At 51.6% G+C, this 18,650-nt stretch overlaps 1 protein-coding gene across 5 annotated transcripts in view; it reads right to left on the bottom strand.

The window, feature by feature from the left end:
- Nucleotides 1-18,650, bottom strand: part of LOC140419219 (cobalamin binding intrinsic factor-like) — an 81,223-nt gene that overhangs the window by 5,749 nt on the left and 56,824 nt on the right. For all 5 annotated transcript variants that reach the window (XM_072503015.1, XM_072503021.1, XM_072503036.1 and 2 more), the window contains 2 exons: nt 17,053-17,225; nt 13,730-13,913 (listed from right to left, as the gene is read on the bottom strand). In XM_072503015.1, the coding sequence (XP_072359116.1) occupies nt 13,730-13,913; nt 17,053-17,225 (357 nt within the window). The remainder of the gene's footprint in view (nt 1-13,729; nt 13,914-17,052; nt 17,226-18,650) is intronic.

Genomic DNA, 18,650 nt, shown 5'->3' with positions numbered 1-18,650 from the left:
GTGGTAGGTTGGCTCCATGCAGTTGACGTTCTACCATTAGCTCCATGCTACTGTGTGGGGTGGGGCCTTTGGAGTTTTGATTGTACCATGGAACTTGAGGGGTGGGGCTGGGGGGGGGGGGGGGGGGGGGGTAGAAGAGGAGCTGAAATTCCTCCCGAGAAAGAGATTTTCATGACTCACCACAATAACTGTTACCTAGGTGGGTTGCTAAGACAATTTGCGACACATATGTTGGTTGTATCTGCCACTTACTGTGAAGTTTGTGGTGTGTTCGGCCATAGTTGGCCTGGTAATTATTATTTACCTCGTGTTAATTCTGGATGTTTGTGCATAAGATAGATAGAATTGACGTTTGCTTTGCTGATTTTTGCATACTAAACTTTCTTCCATTTATTTAAAACATTAGTAACAGGAAATCCGCAGGCTTGAGTGTGCTGCCGGCGAAGCGGAGGATCCCATCGGCGGAGAATCCAGCTCATGAAATACGAGCAGTAGTAAACTATCCGAGCCCTCTGGCCTGCCCCGTCATTCAACAAGATCATGGCTGATCTGTTTGTGTTTCTAGTTCTACAGGCCAATCTATCCCTGATAACCTGTGATTCCCTTGCTTAACAAAAGTCTATGTAGCTCCACCTTAAAAATATTTAGTGACCCAGCCTCCACCGTCTTCTGAGACAGAGTTCCAAAGTCACACAACACTCTGAGAGAAAAGAATTCTCCTAATTTCCGTTCTATAAGGGCAACCCCTAATTTTAAAATAGTGCCCCCTAGTTCTGGACTCACCCACAAGAGGAAACATCCTTCCCATGTCCATATTATCAGGATGATTCAGGATCCTATATACTTCAATCAAGTCACCACTCACTCGGGCGGCACGGTGGCTAGCATTGTTGCCTACGGCATTGAGGATCCGGGTTCGAATTCCAGCCCCGGGTCACTGCCCGTGTGGAGTTTGCACATTCTCCCCGTGTCTGCGTGGGTTTCACCCCACAACACAAAGATGCGCAAGATAGGTGGATTTGCCACGCGAAATTACTCCTTAATTGGAAAAAAAATAATAATTGGGTAATCTAAGTTTATTTTAAAAAGTCACCACTCACTCTTCTAAACTCTTGTAGAAACAAGTCCAGCCTGTCTACCCTATCCTCATAAGACAACCCACTCATTCCAGGTATCAATCGATTAAACCTCCTCTGAACTGCCTCCATGCACTTACATCCTTCCTTAAATAAGGGGACCAAAACTGCACACAATATTTGGGACGCTGTCTCACAAATGTCCTGTATATGAGTAGGTTCATCTCAGGGGTAGAATATCCTTACTTTTCTTCTTGTAACACAGGATAGCATTCCATTAGCCTTCTTAATTGCTTGCTGTAACTGCATACTAACGTTTTCTGACTCATGCACAAACACTTAGATCCCTCTGCACCTCGGAATTGCTTTTTAAAAAATATTTATGTTCAAACAAAATTTTCATTATTACAAAAATATCATACAACACAACCCATCCCAACCCAGTTTTATAGCAAGACTACCCCCAAATCCTCCCCCTCACAAAGAAGACTAGAATAGACTGACCAACCCACCACCTCCCCTCCCCTAACAGCCGACGGTAACCAGCTCCCTTGAAAATGGCAATAAAAGCTGCCACCTTGAGTAAAACCCATCCACCCACCCCCTCATGGCGTATTTGATCTTCTCAAGGTACAGAAGTTCCATCAGGTCCCCAAACCAGGCCGAAGCCTTAGGCAGACCTCCACCCGTGCAAGACTCGCCTCCGTGCTATTAGCGAGGCAAAGGCCAAGATATCTGCTTCCATCCCCGCTTGCAGCATCGGTAAGTCCAACACTCCAAAAATGGCCAACCTTGGCCATTAACACCCAGAGTCCCTGACATTGTTCCAAAAAAGGAGACCCAAATTTAGCAAGCTTGGGCAGGACCAAATGATTCGCCGGCTCCCTAGAGGGCTGCTCAAGCCTATCCTCCACCCCTGAGATGATCCTACTCATACACAGTCTAGTCAAGTGCGCCTTGTGCAGCACCTTGAGCAGCATGAGGCTTAACCTTGAACATGAGGAGGTGAAGTTGAGCTATTCCCCATTTAAAAATACTCTGCTTTTCATCTTCCTGCCAAAGTGAACAACTTCACATTCATCACATTATTGATATTGCCAGAATTTTGCCCACTCTCTCAACCTAACTATATCCACCTGCAAATTCCTGGGGCGAAATTCTCCGTTATCGGCTCAAAGTCCACCGATCGGCGCAATAAACGGCGCAAATCTGACATGCGTCACGCCGGAAAAAACCGTTGCAAAGTCTCCGGCCCGAAATGGGCTAGCAGCGACGTGACGGGATCCGCGCTTGCGCACGTGGTTCACGCCGTGCAGCGTCATACATGCCACACGGCGTGACGGCTCATAAGGACGCGCTGCTCCCCCCCACCTGACCGGAACACCCGACCGGAACACCCGACTGGATGGCTGGCCGCCGCTCAGCCCCAAGGTTCCAGTCACGGGATGTGGAGGCGCTCCTGGACGCAGTGGAGCAGAGGAGGGAGGCCCTGTATCCCGGGCACGGCCGCAGAGTTGCCCCACGCCACAGCCGGCGTCTGTGGAGGGAGGTGGCAGAGGCCGTCACCGCTGCGGCCCTGACACCATGGACAGGCACCCAGTGCCACAAGAAGTTGAACGACCTCGTCAGAGCAGGCAGGGTGAGCCTCCCACCCCCCCCGCCCGATATCCATATCCCCCTCCCCCATATCCCCCCTCCCCCATATCCCCCCCCATATGCCCCCCTCCCCCATATGCCCCCCTCCCCCATATCCCCCCTCCCCATATCCCCCCTCCCCCATATCTCCCCCTCACCCATATCTCCCCCTCACCCATATCTCCCCCTCCCCCATATCTCCCCCTCCCCCATATCCCCCCTCCCCCATATCTCCCCTCCCCCATATCCCCCTCCCCCATATCCCCCCTCCCCCATATCCCCAAGTGAATCCAGCCCTAACCTTAACCTCTGCAATACACGCGCAACCGATGGCGTGCATTCATATACCTGCCTAACACTGTTGCCTTTTACCCCTGCCACCACCCCCCACAGGAGAAGCGCACACACAACAATAGGGAGCAGGTGAGGACTGGAGGAGGCCCCGCTGATGAGAGGCCACTGACCGAACATGAGGAAAGGGCCCTGGAACTGGCTGGCAGACCTGAGGACCGGGAGGTTGCTGATGCAGAGGTCCAGTACTAGCAAGTGAGCCACCGACAGCCCGTCCCCATATCCCCCCTCCCCTATATCCCCCTCCCCCATATCACCTGATCACTGCCTGCGTGTCTAACCATGCATGCTTCATTGTGTATCGCAGGACCAAACGTCGAGGCACCCATCCCCGCAGATGCAGACCGCCCGCAGGATGCCCCTCGGACGCCACGGGAGATGGAGAGACCCGGACCCTCCGGCATGCGACGCCCGCAGGATGCCCCTCGGAGGCCACGGGAGACGGAGAGACCCGGGCCCTCCGGCATGCGACGCCAGCAGGATGCCCCTCGCACACCACGGGAGACGGAGAGACCCGGACCCTCCGGCATGCGACACCCGCAGGATGTCCCTTGGGAGACCACGGGAGATGGAGAGACCTGGAGCAACAGGGAGACGACGCCCCCGTCACGTGCGGGTGCGACGACGCAGGCGTGTGCCGAGCGACGAGAGGGGCAGCCACAGGCCCCCGTCACAGCCGAGCCAGGACACCACTACCCAGGACACCACTACCCAGGTCACCACTACCCAGGACACCACTACCCAGGACGGACACCACTACCCAGGACACCCCTACCCAGGACACCCCTACCCGGGACAGCACTACCCGGGACAGCACTACCCAGGAAGACGAAATACCGGACAGTGACTCAGAGTGGATGGGTGGAGACGAACCCCCACCCCAAAGTGCCATGGACTCAGAGTGGGACGAAGAGCACGACACAACGCCACTGCTGTCACCAACACCCTCCACCATCGCTGAAACACTCACCTCGGTTGTGCACTTTAGTGATGAGGCGTCTGGTACACTCACTGGTGCGCACAACACAGCCGTCCCGGTACAGCAGGTGGAGGTAGGAGCAGCAGAGGGGCCGGGCGGTCGGAGGGCAGCCCAGCCCAAGCGAACATCTGCCGCCCAGATGGATCCCGGGTTCCTGGAGTTACCACACCCACCCATAGATCCGATGCAGCCACCGATCCGGAGACGAGCGATGAGGGTGACGGCCGGCTTACGGCGGCTGCAGTCGCAGGTGGAGGAGTCCACCCGCGTCCAGGAGCTGGGAGTGGTGCCGGTCATGCGTGCCACCCAGGCCGACACCGCACGGGTGGCGTCCGCGGTGGAGGCAATGGGTGCGACGGTGTCAGACATGGGGAACGGTTTGCGAGGCCTGGAGCTTTCCGCGCAGGCGGCATCTGTGGCCCAGGACATGGCTGCCCTCTCACAGGAGGCCATGAGCCAGTGCCAGCGCCAGATGGCAGAGGCGCTCAACGCCATAGCCCAGTCTCAGCAGGCCATAGCCCAGTCTCAACAGGCCATGGCCCAGTCTCAGCAGGCCATGGCCCAGTCTCTGCAGGCCATGGCCCAGTCTCTGCAGGCCATGGCCCAGTCTCAGCAGGCCATGGCCCAGTCTCTGCAGGCCATGGCCCAGTCTCTGCAGGCCATGGCCCAGTCTCTGCAGGCCATCGCTGAGGGCATCGGCGCCAGTGGCCATGTGCGAGCCGGCGTCGCACAGTCACAGACAGGGTTTGCCAACCCCCTGGGCTCCATGGCTGCAAACCTGCAGATCCCTGTCGATACCAGCACGGGCCTCCAGGACTGGCAGCGCCAGATGTCGAGGGGGCGTCGGATGGCCAGTCCGTTCGCATCCCCCACCCATGTAGAGGCCTGGGGGCCATCGGGCACCCCGAGGGAGGAGGAGGTGGTGTGGTCCGTCCCGGGTACCCCTGTAGGGGAGGTCTCGGAACACCGCAACACCTCGGACTCCCCCCCCCTTCCGCCCCAGGTGCATCGGGTGGGCAACGGGCAGGACAGGCTGGCAGCTCGCCATCCCAGTCGCCCGGGCCGCAGCCTAGCCCATCTAGGCCAGGACGCCGCAGGAAACGGCCGCGAAAGGGATCCTGTGTCAGAAGGCAGGAATCACAGGAGTCCACCTCCAGTTCTGCTGTACCGTCTGGGGAACCACGTACACGTAGTCAAAGGGCCCGTAAGGCCAAACAATTAGACACTGAGTAAGTTGGCACGGGTGCAGGGCACAGATGAGTTTTAGGGGCTAGGGCACGTGCATGAACTCCGTTGGTTATTAAAGTCAATGTTACACCTACAGAAGCTGCCTTTGTGCTCTGTCCAAAGCGTGCGGGGTGTCATGTACATTGAGCGCAGGTCTGTGTGTGAGGGGTGGTCTTACCTCAGCCCCAGGTGAGTCTGCCCCCTTCCCCCTGGGCCGCCATCAACATCCCCCCGGGCAGAGGACGGGACCGTGCGCTGCAGTGTCACAGCCGCATGCAGGGATGGTCCGGGTGGATGGGGGTACTGTGGCCATGGGTCAGACATAGTCCAACAATGTGGAGCCAGGTGATCATCGCAGGGCGGGTTGTCATCATCCTCCATGGCCTGCAATAGACACGCGTCCACCCGCAACTGTGTGAGCCCGGCCATTGTGCCGCAGGTAGATCGGCGATGGGGGGGGTGGTGTGCATGCGGGTGGGGTGGGTGGGGTTGGGGAGGGGGGTGAGGGTGCTGGGTGGGTGGATGGGTGGGGGGGCGTGGGTGGTCGGCTGTTGCCATGGTGTGCGGTCTGTGGCCACACTACCCGATTCCCACGCCCATCTAGTCAGTGAAGCGGGCGGCTATCAGTCTGTCCCGTGCCCGCTGGGCCAGCTGGTAACGGTGGACAGCCACCCGCCTGTGTCTAGCCCGTCTGCCCTGACCATTGCCCCCATCCCCCTCATCTGGGGAGGACTGCGCCTCTTCCTGCTGCTCCTCCACTCCGCCCTCCTCTGCCTGCGGCACATCGCCCCTCTGTTGGGCTATGTTGTGCAGGACGCAGCACACCACAATGATGCGGCCGACCCTATCTGACCGATACTGGAGGGCGCCCCCAGAGAGGTCCAGGCACCTGAAACGCATCTTCAGCACGCCAAAGCACCTATCACTCCCCTTGTCGCTACATGGGCATCATTGTCGCGGTTCTCCGCCTCATTGTGTGGCCTCCGTATAGGCGTCATCAGCCACGATCGCAATGGGTAGCCCCTGTCGCCCAGCAACCAGCCCCTCAGCCGGGGATGGCGTCCCTCGTACATGCCGGGGATGGATGACCGTGACAACACGTATGAGTCGTGTACACTGCCTGGGTAACGGGCGCAGGCGTGCAGGATCATCATGCGGTGGTCGCAGACCACCTGTATGTTCATCGAATAGGTCCCCTTCCTATTGGTGAACACGGCCCTGTTATCTGCAGGTGGCCGCACGGCGACGTGCATCCCATTAATCGCGCCCTGGACCATGGGGAACCCGGCCACGGCAGAGAAGCCCACGGCCCGGGCATCTTGGCTGGCCCGGTCCACAGGGAAGAGGTTGTAGCGGTGCGCCATGGCATATAGGGCATCTGTCACTGCCCGGATGCACCGATGTCTGCGATATGCCGGACAGGTCCCCACTCGGTGCCTGGAATGACCCCGTTGCATAAAAGTTCAGGGCCACCGTAACCTTGATGGACACGGGGAGAGGGTGGCCCCCGCCAGTGCCACGCGGTGACACGTGTGCCAGCAGGTGGCAGATGTGTGCCACGGTTTCCCGCCTCATCCGGAGTCTCCTCCTGCATTCCCGGTCCGTGAGGTCCTGGTATGACTGCCGGGGCCGGTACACACGGGGCGCCCTCGGGTGCGTCCGTTGCCGTGGGGTCTTCCTCCCCCTCCTCGTCCTGTCGGTCAGGTGTCCCTCCAGCCTGGGCGGCTGCCGCCTGCCCCGCCTCTCTGGCACGCTCCTCCTCCTCCTCCTCATCCAGGGCAACATAGACATTAGCGGCTGCCGCCACGGCGGCCAACATCGCTGGATGATCGGAAAACATGACGGCCTGGGGGGGGGGGAATGATGACATGTCATCATTGACAATATCCCCTCCTTCCCCCCAGCCAGGTGGCATGGACCGCATGGGTCCAACTGTTGGAGGCCGGCACCTGGCCAGGTGGACCAACTCACTTGCCCTCGCATCCCCCTCCCCGGCACGGACCCCCCCCCCCACATCCCCCTCCCTGGCACAGACCTCCCATCCCCCTCCCCGGCACGGACCCCCCCATCCCCCTCCCCGGCACGGACCCCCCCCGCCCATCCTCCTCCCCAGCACGGACCCCCCCCATCGTCCTCCCCGGCACGGACCTCCCATCCTCCTCCCCGGCACGGACCCCCCCCCATCCTCCTCCCCGGCACTGACCCCCCCACATCCCCCTCCCCGGCACGGACCCCCCCCGCCATCCTCCTCCCCGGCACGGACCCCCCCCCAACCCCCTCCCCGGCACGGACCACCCCCCATCCTCCTCCCCGGCATGGACCCCCCCCATCCCCCTCCCCGGCACAGACCCCCCCATCCTCCTCCCCCCCGGCACGGACCCCCCCCCCATCCCCCTCCCCGGCACGGACCCCCCCATCCTCCTCCCCGGCACGGACCCCCCTCCCGGCACTCCCCCGGAGCCCAGCCCACTCTAACCACCCCCCCCCGCCGCACACACACACACAAAACCCTACACACACCTCTCCCCCACACATTCAGACTGCGGCCATGCCATCGCCTGCCCAGCGGCCAACCCCCCAGGCCGTCACTCACCTCCACGCTGGTCGGCGTGAACCTGGAGCACAGGTTCACGCCGATGAAAAGGAAGTTTGATTTACGTCGACGTGACCGGTCATCACGTCGACGGGACTTCGGCCCATCCGGAAGGGAGAATATCGGCAGGCCCCAAATCGGCTGCCTTGCGCAGACCCGTGCCATTCTCCGACGTCTGCGGCGCCATTAACGCCCCGCCGACTTTTCTCCCTTCGGAGACTTCGGCAACTGGCGGGGGCGGGATTCACGGCGGCCAACGGCCATTCTCCGACCCGCTGGGGGGTCGGAGAATGACGCCCCTGATGTCCTCTTCACAACGTGCTTTCCTCCCTATCTTTAAATCTGCAAATTTATCTACCTTGCCTTCACTCTCCTCTCCTAAGTCATTGATATAAATTGTAGAAAGTTGAGGCTCCAGCAAGGACCCCTGTGGGACTCCACTTGTCACATCCTCCCAATGAGAAAAAGATCCATTTATGCATGCTCTGTTCTCTGCCAGCCAATCCATGCTAGTATGTTACACCCTACACCATGAGCTTTTATTTCCACAATCAACTTTGATGTGGCACCTTATCAAATACGTTTACTGGCTCTCCTTTATCATGGCGACATGATGGCACAGTGGTTTGCACTGCTGCCTCACAGCACCATTGTCCCAGGTTTGGTTCTGACCTTGGGTGACTGTGTGGAGTTTGCACTTTTACCACGTGTCTGCATTGGTTTCCTCCGTGTGATCTGGTTTCCTCCCACAGTCCAAAGATCTGCAGGGCCATGCTAAATTGCTCCTTATTGTCCAAAGATGTGCAGCTTAGCTGGGGTTAATGGGATAAGACAGGGGAGTGGTGCCCTTTCAGATGGTCGGTGCAGACTTGATGGGCTGAATGGTCTCCTTCTGTCGTGTTTGTTACTCCTTCATAAAACCATGCTAACTCTCCCCAATTACCATGCATTTCTCGAAGTGTCCAGCTAAAATCTCCTTAGTGATTGATTCTAACACCGTCCGTATGACAGATGTCAAACTAACTGGCCGATAGCGTATTATTTTCTGCCTCCCTCCCTTCTTGAATAGAAGGTTTAGATTTGCTAGTTTCTAGTCTGATGGAACCTTTCCAGAATCTAGCGAAATTTGGAAAATTAACACCAATGCATCTAATACCTCATTAGCCACTTCTTTTAAGGACAGAGACTTATCAGTATCCATCAATTTGCTCAGTACAGCCTCCTAGTGACTGCAATTTCACCAAGTTCCCCTCTCCTTCCCACCTCTTGATTTACAGGTATCAAGGAATGTATTTTGCATCCTCTATAGTAAAAGCAGATGCATATTTATTAACTCCCCATTCTCACTCTCTGGAGGATAGTAAATCACCATAATCCCAGATGACCGTAGTGGTGATTTAACCCGAGGATCACCACATCTCAGGTGAGGGGCAAGGTTGAGAAGGTGGGGCCTTCATGAATCATCTCAGCAAGTATGGGAATTGAACCCATGCTGCTGGCCTTGATGTGGAGATGCCGGCGTTGGACTGGGGTGAGCACAGTACGAAGTCTTACAACACCAGGTTAAAGTCCAACAGGTTTGTTTCGATGTCACTAGCTTTCGGAGCGCTGCTCCTTCCTCAGGTGAATGAAGAGGTCTGTTCCAGAAACACATATATAGACAAATTCAAAGATGCCAAACAATGCTTGGAATGCGAGCATTAGCAGGTGATTAAATCTTTACAGATCCAGAGATGGGGTAACCCCAGGTTAAAGAGGTGTGAATTGTCTCAAGCCAGGACAGTTGGTAGGATTTTGCAGGCCAGATGGTGGGGGATGAATGTAATGTGACATGAATCCCAGGTCCCGGTTGAGGCCGCACTCATGTGTGCGGAACTTGGCTATAAGTTTCTGCTCGGCGATTCTGCGTTGTCGCGGGTCCTGAAGGCCGCCTTGGAGAACGCTTACCCGGAGATCAGAGGCTGAATGCCCTTGACTGCTGAAGTGTTCCCCGACTGGAAGGGAACATTCCTGCCTGGTGATTGTTGCGCGATGTCCGTTCATTCGTTGTCGCAGCGTCTGCATGGTCTCGCAATGTACCACGCTTCGGGACATCCTTTCCTGCAGCGTATGAGGTAGACAACGTTGGCTGAGTCGCACGAGTATGTACCGCGTACCTGGTGGGTGGTGTTCTCACGTGTAATAGTGGTATCCATGTCGATGATCTGGCACGTCTTGCAGAGATTGCCATGACAGGGTTGTGTGGTGTCGTGGTCACTGTTCTGAAGACTGGGTAGTTTGCTGCAAACAATGGTTCTTTTGAGGTTGCGCGGTTGTTTGAAGGCAAGTAGTGGGGGTGTGGGGATGACCTTGGCAAGATGTTCATCGTCATCAATGACGTGTTGAAGGCTGTGAAGAAGATGACGTAGTTTCTCCGCTCCGGGGAAGTACTGGACGACGAAGGGTATTCTGTCGGTTGTGTCCCATGTTTGTCTTCTGAGGAGGTCGGTCCGGTTTTTCGCTGTGGCGCGTTGGAACTGTCGATCGATGAGTCGAGTGCCATATCCCGTTCGTACGAGGGCATCTTTCAACGTCTGTAGATGTCTGTTACGCTCCTCCTCGTCTGAGCAGATCCTGTGTATACGGAGCGCTTGCCCATAGGGGATGGCTTCTTTAATGTGTTTAGGGTGGAAGCTGGAGAAGTGAGCATTATGAGGTTATCCGTGGCCTTGCTCTGCACCGTGAACCAGCTGTCCTGTCAAATGGGCTACTTCCCTAGTTATTTGATTTGCAAAGATACTCATCCCAGCACAGTTCAGCTGTCGTCTGTCCCAACGGTACAGCCCCTATTTACCCCAGTATTGGTGCTAGTGCCTCACAAACTAGAACACACTTCTCCCATACTCTTTTGAGCCACGCATTCATTTCTGTAATCTGATTTTTCCTATGCCAATTTGCAAATGGCTCAGGTAGTAATCCAGAGATTATCAATTTTGAATTTCTGCTTCTAAATTTGGTACCTAGCCTCTCATACTGACAAGGCAAGACCTCTTTCCTTGTTCCGCTATGTCATTGATACCTACATGGATCATGGCGATTGGATCTTCCCCCACCCACTGCAAGTTCATCTCCAGCCCTAAGGAGATGTCCTAAACCTTGGCACCAGGTGGGCAATATAGCCTCTGGATCTCGTTCTTTGCTGCAAAGAACAGTGTCAACCCTCTCACTATACTAGCCCCTACTAACACTACATTCCTGTTTGCCCCTTCTGTTTGAATAGATTCCTTTACCATGATGTTATTATTATAATCCCAGACCAGACCCCAACAGTAGCTAGGAAACGGGACAGAAACCCCAATACTTTATTTAAATTTTGTAAGACTTTGTAAGAATTTTGTAAGACGGTGAGGAAAGGATACCTCGCTCCAAGAGTGATTACGCGAATAAATAGGGATATGGTATTTTAAAACAAACTTTACAACTAACACTATTAAAATCTTTAACAGTCCAAAGATGTGCGGGTTAGGTGGATTGGCCATACTAAATTGCCCATAGTGTCCAAAATTGCCCTTAGTGTTGGGTGGGGTTACTGGGTTATGGGGATAGGGTGGAGGTGTGGACCTTGGGTAGGGTGCTCTATCTAAGAGCCGGGGCAGACTCGATGGGCCGAATGGCCTCCTTCTGCACTGTAAATTTTATGATCTATGATCACACACGGAAATAGCTTACAATTATCCCTCAAACAATACTATTCAATACAGAGTATACAATACCCTTAATTTCTATCTTTATTCCTACTTAAACAACAAGAAAATAACCCATTTCAGCTCTCAAACCACCTTAAATACCAATGGCCCAGAGTAATACTTGCTTTACAGAGTTATTCTTTGAGAAAACGATCTCTTGCCACTGCTTTACAAAACAGATCTGACTCCGGTCCAATCCCCGGCAGAATATCCGGCTGGATGTCTTCAAAATATGTTTTCAACTGGCTTGTTTCAGCTTTCCCTTGTCCTCCGACAAGTCTGCACTCCTTTAAATACAGTTAATCTCTTTTAACTAATTTACAGTGAGAGCAGGATTGTTTCACTGTGCACACTTTCAGCCAGATCAGAATTCAACTCAAAATGCTTTCTCAAAATGCCTGATGCCTTAGCTCCACCCAGAAATGACATCATCTCATTTAGTTGAAAATGAATTAACTAATCAAAACAAAATTGTATTAGCCCAAGCTTTTACAATGGCTATTTGCACCTACAGCTCCTAAAAGCTTTGTTGTCTTTCAAACCGAGAATCTCTTAAAAACATGACTGCAGCAGTCAAACACACTTCAGCCTAGGCTTTTAACCCTTACTTCACCAAATACTTATTTTTTTTCTTTAATTTAGAGCACCCAATTATTTTTTTTCTAATTAAAGGGCAATTTAGCACGGCCAATCCACCTAGTCTGCACATCTTTTTGGGTTGTGGGGGTGAGATGCTCGGAAACACGGGGAGAATGTGCAAACTCCATATCGGCAGTAACCTGGGGCAGAGATCGAACCTGGGACCTCAGCGCCATGAGGCAGCAGTGCCAACCACTGTGCCACCGTGCCACCCTTTCACCAAATACTTACAATCCAATATATCTAAAATCTTACATTCATCACACCATGGTCAGCCTAGTCAGCCTGCAGACTTCGTATTTGTCCAAACAAGTTGTGAGCACCTCAAACCTGTTTGACAATTACAAAGGCTGAGACTCCTCCACTCGGTCCCTTTACCTATCTCACTCACAGTCACATCCTCCTGTCCCTCACTGTTGATTAAAACCGAGGCCCCCTTGCTGGGGCTTCTTCATGCCAAATTCAGTAAAGTGCTATCTTGACATCAGGTGCAATCAGCCTCACCTTGCCTCTCAAAAGCAGCTCTTTAATCAATTTTTGTAAGAAGATGGGGAGCAGAGAGCTCCAAGAGGACCCCAAACTGAGCACTAGTCAGCAGGTTATTGCTGAGAAAATATCACTTTTAGCATTGTCATAGAATTTACAGTGCAGCAGGAGGCCATTCAGTCCATCAAGTCTGCACCAGCCCTTGGAAAGAGCACCCTCCTTTTTTTATTTTGTTTTGGTTTTTTTAACATTTAGAGTACCCAATTCATTTTATCCAATTAAGGGGCAACTTACTGTGGCCAATCCACCCACTCTGCATATCTTTGTGTTGTGGGGGCGAAACCCACACAAACACGGGGAGAATGTGCAAACACCACACGGACAATGATCCAGAGCCGGGATCGAACCTGGGACCTCGGCGCCATGAGACTGCAGTGCTAACCACTGCGCCACCGTGCTGCCCAAGAGCACCCTACTTAAGCCGACACCTTTACCCTATCCCCTTAACCCAGTAACCCCACCTAATCTTTTAGACACAATGGGGCAATTTAGCATCGCCAATTCACCTAACCTGCACATCTTTGGACTGTGGGATGAAACCGGAGCACCCGGAGGAAATTCACGCAGACACAGGGAGAAAGTGCAAACTCCGCACAGTCACCCGAAGTTGAAATTGAACCTGGGACCCAGGAGCTGTGAGGCAGCATCGCTAACCACTGTGCTACCATGTCATCCCCAGTGTGCCACCGTGCCATCCATGATGCCTTCATCACATTTCTTGGTTTTGTTGTGCACAGGACAAGCCATGACAATTTTCCTCATTATCAGGTAGATGCCAGTGTTATACCTCTACTTGAACAGTTTCAGCTAAGGGCAAAGCTGGTTCTGAAATCTAAGTATTCAATGGTGTTATCAGGCTCACTGCTATGCCCATTGTCTTCAGTCATTTTTGGATTTCTGAAAATCATTTTAATAACTGCTTTCTGTACTTGTTCAAGGTATGGTTTTGCATACTAACCCTGATCAGATGTACAGTCAAGACTTTGGACATCCAAATACGTGTGGCCTTCCAAAGCTGGTACAACATGGGAAATTCTCTCCATGCTGTCAAACGTTCCTTTAGGAATTTCACTGATCAGTCTTTCCAAATGAGTTGAACAATGAAACACCATAAAATCCAATTGCTGGTTTGCAATCAAAGCCTGAAATATAAAACAAACAACCCTAAAAATAATAAAATGGCGTACGATGATAATAGGCTAAGACACTCAATAAGCAGGTTGTCATGGACAATTTTAAGGTGTTGTTTTTTATTTATTTATGTGAAATGTGTATATTTCTTACCTTTGATGTGAGTGAGTCAATTTTAAATAACCCAGCAGCAAGAATTTTGGCTTTAAAAGGGAGAAAGTTAATTTATTTTTTACACCCACTTCCCTTGTAGGTTATTTTTTAAAAAAAAATTTAGAGTACCCAATTCATTTTTTCCAATTAAGGGGCAATTTAGTGTGGCCAATCCACCTACCTTGCACATCTTTGGGTTGTGGGGGTGAAACCCACGCAAACACGGGAAGAATGTGTCCATGTATAGAGATCCCTGAAAGTTGCCACTCAGGTTGAGAGGGTTGTTAAGAAGGCGTACGGTGTGTTAGCTTTTATTGGTAGAGGGATTGAGTTTCGGAGCCATGAGGTCATGTTGCAGCTGTACAAAACTCTGGTGCGGCCGCATTTGGAGTATTGCGTGCAATTCTGGTCGCCGTATTATAGGAAGGATGTGGAAGCATTGGAAAGGGTGCAGAGGAGATTTACCAGAATGTTGCCTGGTATGGAGGGAAGATCTTATGAGGAAATGCTGAGGGACTTGAGGCTGTTTTCGTTAGAGAGAAGGTTAAGAGGTGACTTAATTGAGGCATACAAGATGATCAGAGGATTGGATAGGGTGGACAGTGAGAGCCTTTTTCCTCGGATGGTGATGTCTAGCACGAGGGGACATAGCTTTAAATTGAGGGGAGATAGATATAAGACAGATGTCAGAGGTAGGTTCTTTACTCAGAGAGTAGTAAGGGTGTGGAATGCCCTGCCTGCAACAGTAGTGGACTCGCCAACACTAAGGGTATTCAAATGGTCATTGGATAGACATATGGACGATAAGGGAATAGTGTAGATGGGCTTTAGATTGGTTTCACAGGTCGGCGCAACATCAAGGGCTGAAGGGCCTGTACTGCGCTGTAATGTTCTATGTGCAAACTCCACACGGACAGTGACTCAGAGCCAGGATCGAACCTGGGACCTCGGCACTGTGAGGCAGCAGGGCTAATCCACTGAGCCAACGTGCTGCCCCCCTTGTGGATTATTAAAGAAACTAGGTTTCACTCAGTCTTTCGCTCATATCATACTCTCTCTCTCACACACACACACCAAAACTATGTACGGATAAAGATACAAGCAACACTTGTAAAAATTGAACGGATCTCAGTCTCTGTTTTGAAGCAAGCTTGTTATTTCATAGTTGCATCGTTACATTGTCGTTAATTAAGGTTTTGAAACTGCAGAGATATCTCAGCAGTTATGATGGCTTCTTTCATTGACCTGCCGGGGATTGGTTTCACAGATAAGCTTGAAGATGGAACCAGATAGGTGGGAAAGAGGAGGTTCTTTGCCTTCAAAGAACTGTGGTGTGCTCTTTCCTTTCTTTAGCCTGGATGATTGCAGCAGTTTGACGGCTGTGCCCTCATTCCCTATGGGATGAAGTTCTGTGTTGGCATTCTGTCTGGGAGATCTGACATGATTTGTAGCAGTTTGCTATATTTTAAAAGGATTAAAGATGGCAATTATATCATGTGACCGTGTAACAAATGCCAAGTCAATTGCCAGCTGAGACATTGAGATCGTTTAAATTAGCACTCTGATACTTTTTGCTACTTGTGGCTTTAGCTTTTGTTCAGGCCAAGGTAAATTTACATTCTTACAATGAGATGTTAAAGAACTTTGTTTGCTCCTGGCGAGGCCACAGTGAGTCATAATTAAATTAAAGATCGTCTTTGTCCTCTCAAAAGAAAAACACAGTTGAATCCACAAACCTGCCTGGTAGCTTGGAGTTATTTTGATAGTTAATCTTTTCCAAATCAGTTAAATGGTTTATATACGGTTCAAATACGGTTTTTAAAAATTTGTAATCGGCATGCCTGCACGGGCATAACATCTGACCAATAAGCAGTCAGGCAACACAGTGTCAGGGTGTTTATGGTGAGATGAGTTAGGGTGGTGCCATACATTGTTAAGGTTTAATGGCAATTACACGGTTACAGTTTAATAGAATTAACATTGTTAAACAGATGATGGGTATTTGTACACCTATAAATGGGAATAATTGGGACACTGGGGAGGAGGTGCGTTGGAGCAGTGTTGACTGTGAACCGTTTAGCCAACATAACCCCCGCAATGTTTTGCCCCTGTGACTGGTTGAATCTTTATAAGAAAATTGTAAAATGCAGCGCCACAGTAAGATCATTTTTTGGAATGTTTAGTAAAGAGACATCACACACATTGCTGATGGGCCAAATGGCCTACTTATAGGCAACTGCTTCACATAGTGATCAGTCCAGATACAGATTACAATTTGTGGGAAGGTGAATGGGGAAAATGGAGTTACATTACTGACTTAATCTGAGCAAGTATCCCTCTAAACTGTGAGTACCCATTTACACCCTATAGTCACTATAGTTGCCCTGTACATTTACCTGACTCTGAAAGGACTGCCAAGGGCTTACTGAAAGTTGAGTCATTTGGAAGGCAAATGGAGTTCAGATAATCAAGTTTAACTTTGGGCTGTGATGGGGCAGCACGGTGGTGCAGTGGGAATATTGCAGCCTCACGGCGCTGAGTCCCAGGTTCGATCCCGGCTGAGTCACTGTCCGTGTGTTGTTTGCACATTCTCCCTGTGTTTGCGTGGGTTTCACCCCCACAACCCAAAGATGTGCAGGGTAGGTGCATTGGCCACGCTAAATTGTCCCTTAATTGGAAAAATGAATTGGGTATTCTAAATTTATAGAATTTCTGCCAATGATAAGGAATGGGAGATAGCCATCCTTTATATTGTCAACTCCATTTTCTAAAGTCAACGCAAGGGGAAACTGAGCAGGGTGTATAATGAACAGCTTTATTGCTGTCTGTTTACACCATTCCTGTAACAACTACCGATCTCTTTACCCAGTCCATGGATTCCAAATATTGTCTATTTGTGCTGCAAGTTCTCCTGTTCCAATGAATGGCTGCTTGTTCCTAACAATCAAGTAAGTTCAATGGTTAATTACATTTGTGGGTTTTCCAATGTTAACTCACCTGAACGGCAAGGCCTGTACTGTAGATAGTCCCGATGGTACCATCCTTTTGCTTAGCCGCAAGGAGTCCCTGCAGTAGTCGCACAATGGGCCTCTCAATTTTAAGTCGTGAGATCGTATTGAATGGGGAGCCATGTAAACAGCTTAGAGCAAGTACAGACATGGAGGCTGTGTCTATAACATACAGAATGAACCCAGTTACTGCTCTTGAACATTTTATTCCATCTTTTTGTTTTGAAGATACATTAAATTACAACGGTGGTCAGATCCTATGGGATTCATTGTAACTTCTGGGGATGATGTAAACCAGGTGGGATTGAATTAGCCATCCATTATACATCACATTCCATATCCTTTTTCAATGATTTCAAAGTATAGCTAAATTGGGTGGGGTGTATAAAGAATGATGCATTTATATCATTGCTCAAAGCTAATATGCCCTCCTACATATTTAAAGGCTGTACTATTTGTACCACAACACTAGGGGAGGACTTGCTGAACATCATAGAATGTACAGTGCAGAAGGAGGCCATTCGGCCCATCAAATCTGCACTGGCTCTTTGAAAGAGCACGCTACCCAAGCCCACACCTCCACCCTATCCCCATAACCCAGTAACCCCACCCAACACTAAGGGCAATTCTAGACACTAAGGGCAATTTATCATGGCCAATCCACCTAACCTGCACATCTTTGGACTGTGGGAGGAAACCAGAGCACCCGGAGGAAACCCACGCACACACGGGGAGAACGTGCAGACTCCGCACAGACAATGACCCAAGCCGGAATCGAACCTGGGACCCTGGAGCTGTGAAGCAATTGTGCTAACCACCATGCTACCCAAACATGGACAGATGCAGCATCAATCTCAGTCGTTCAGATGAGTCGTTCAGACTGCTGAAAGTGCAGCTTTCTGCCAATGAATTAGAACTGTAAATGAGATAGTTATAAGATACCAGCTTGCAAAAACTGCATTATTGAGCAACACTTTAAACAGTCATGAGCTCTGTTACACTGAGATTGACACCAGCAGTAGAATTTGCATTGATATTTAAATTAATCAGCAGGTGCATTCAAACACGAATCATGTGCAGGTGGTTATGGCTGTTTATGATGTTCTCGACAAGTAATCGAACCTGCACTTAAATATCCCTCATTCCTCAAGATGTAGGACGGAATTCTCCAGCTTTGAGATTCAGTGCAGTGGCAGACAGTGGGGACTGTCTGGATCCCACACAAGGGGCGGGATTCTCCCAACGGGAGTCGAAGTGCCGATGGCGGAGTAAACACGGGAGTGTTTTACTCCTGCGTCGGCGCCCGTTCCCAGACCCCTATTCTGGGCCTCCGTGGGGCTGGCAGGGGTGTGGCACGATTTGCGGGGACGGGGCACGCGGCGCCTTGGTTCCCGCGCATGCGCAGTTGGGCCACGCCCTCCTGTGCATGCGCGGGGAACTTCTTACGCGCGCCAGCCCCGACCCAACATGGGGTCGCTGTTCAGGAGCTGGCCGCGGCGGAAAGTAGGTCCGGAGGGGGTGAGGCTGGCCCGCCGATCGGGACAGACACCATCGGAGAAGGAGCCCCCCCCCCCAACAGGCTACCCC

This window comes from Scyliorhinus torazame, chromosome 1, assembly GCF_047496885.1.
Source record: "Scyliorhinus torazame isolate Kashiwa2021f chromosome 1, sScyTor2.1, whole genome shotgun sequence".
NCBI lineage: Eukaryota > Metazoa > Chordata > Chondrichthyes > Carcharhiniformes > Scyliorhinidae > Scyliorhinus > Scyliorhinus torazame.
This window is presented reverse-complemented; position numbering and strand designations above follow the sequence as displayed.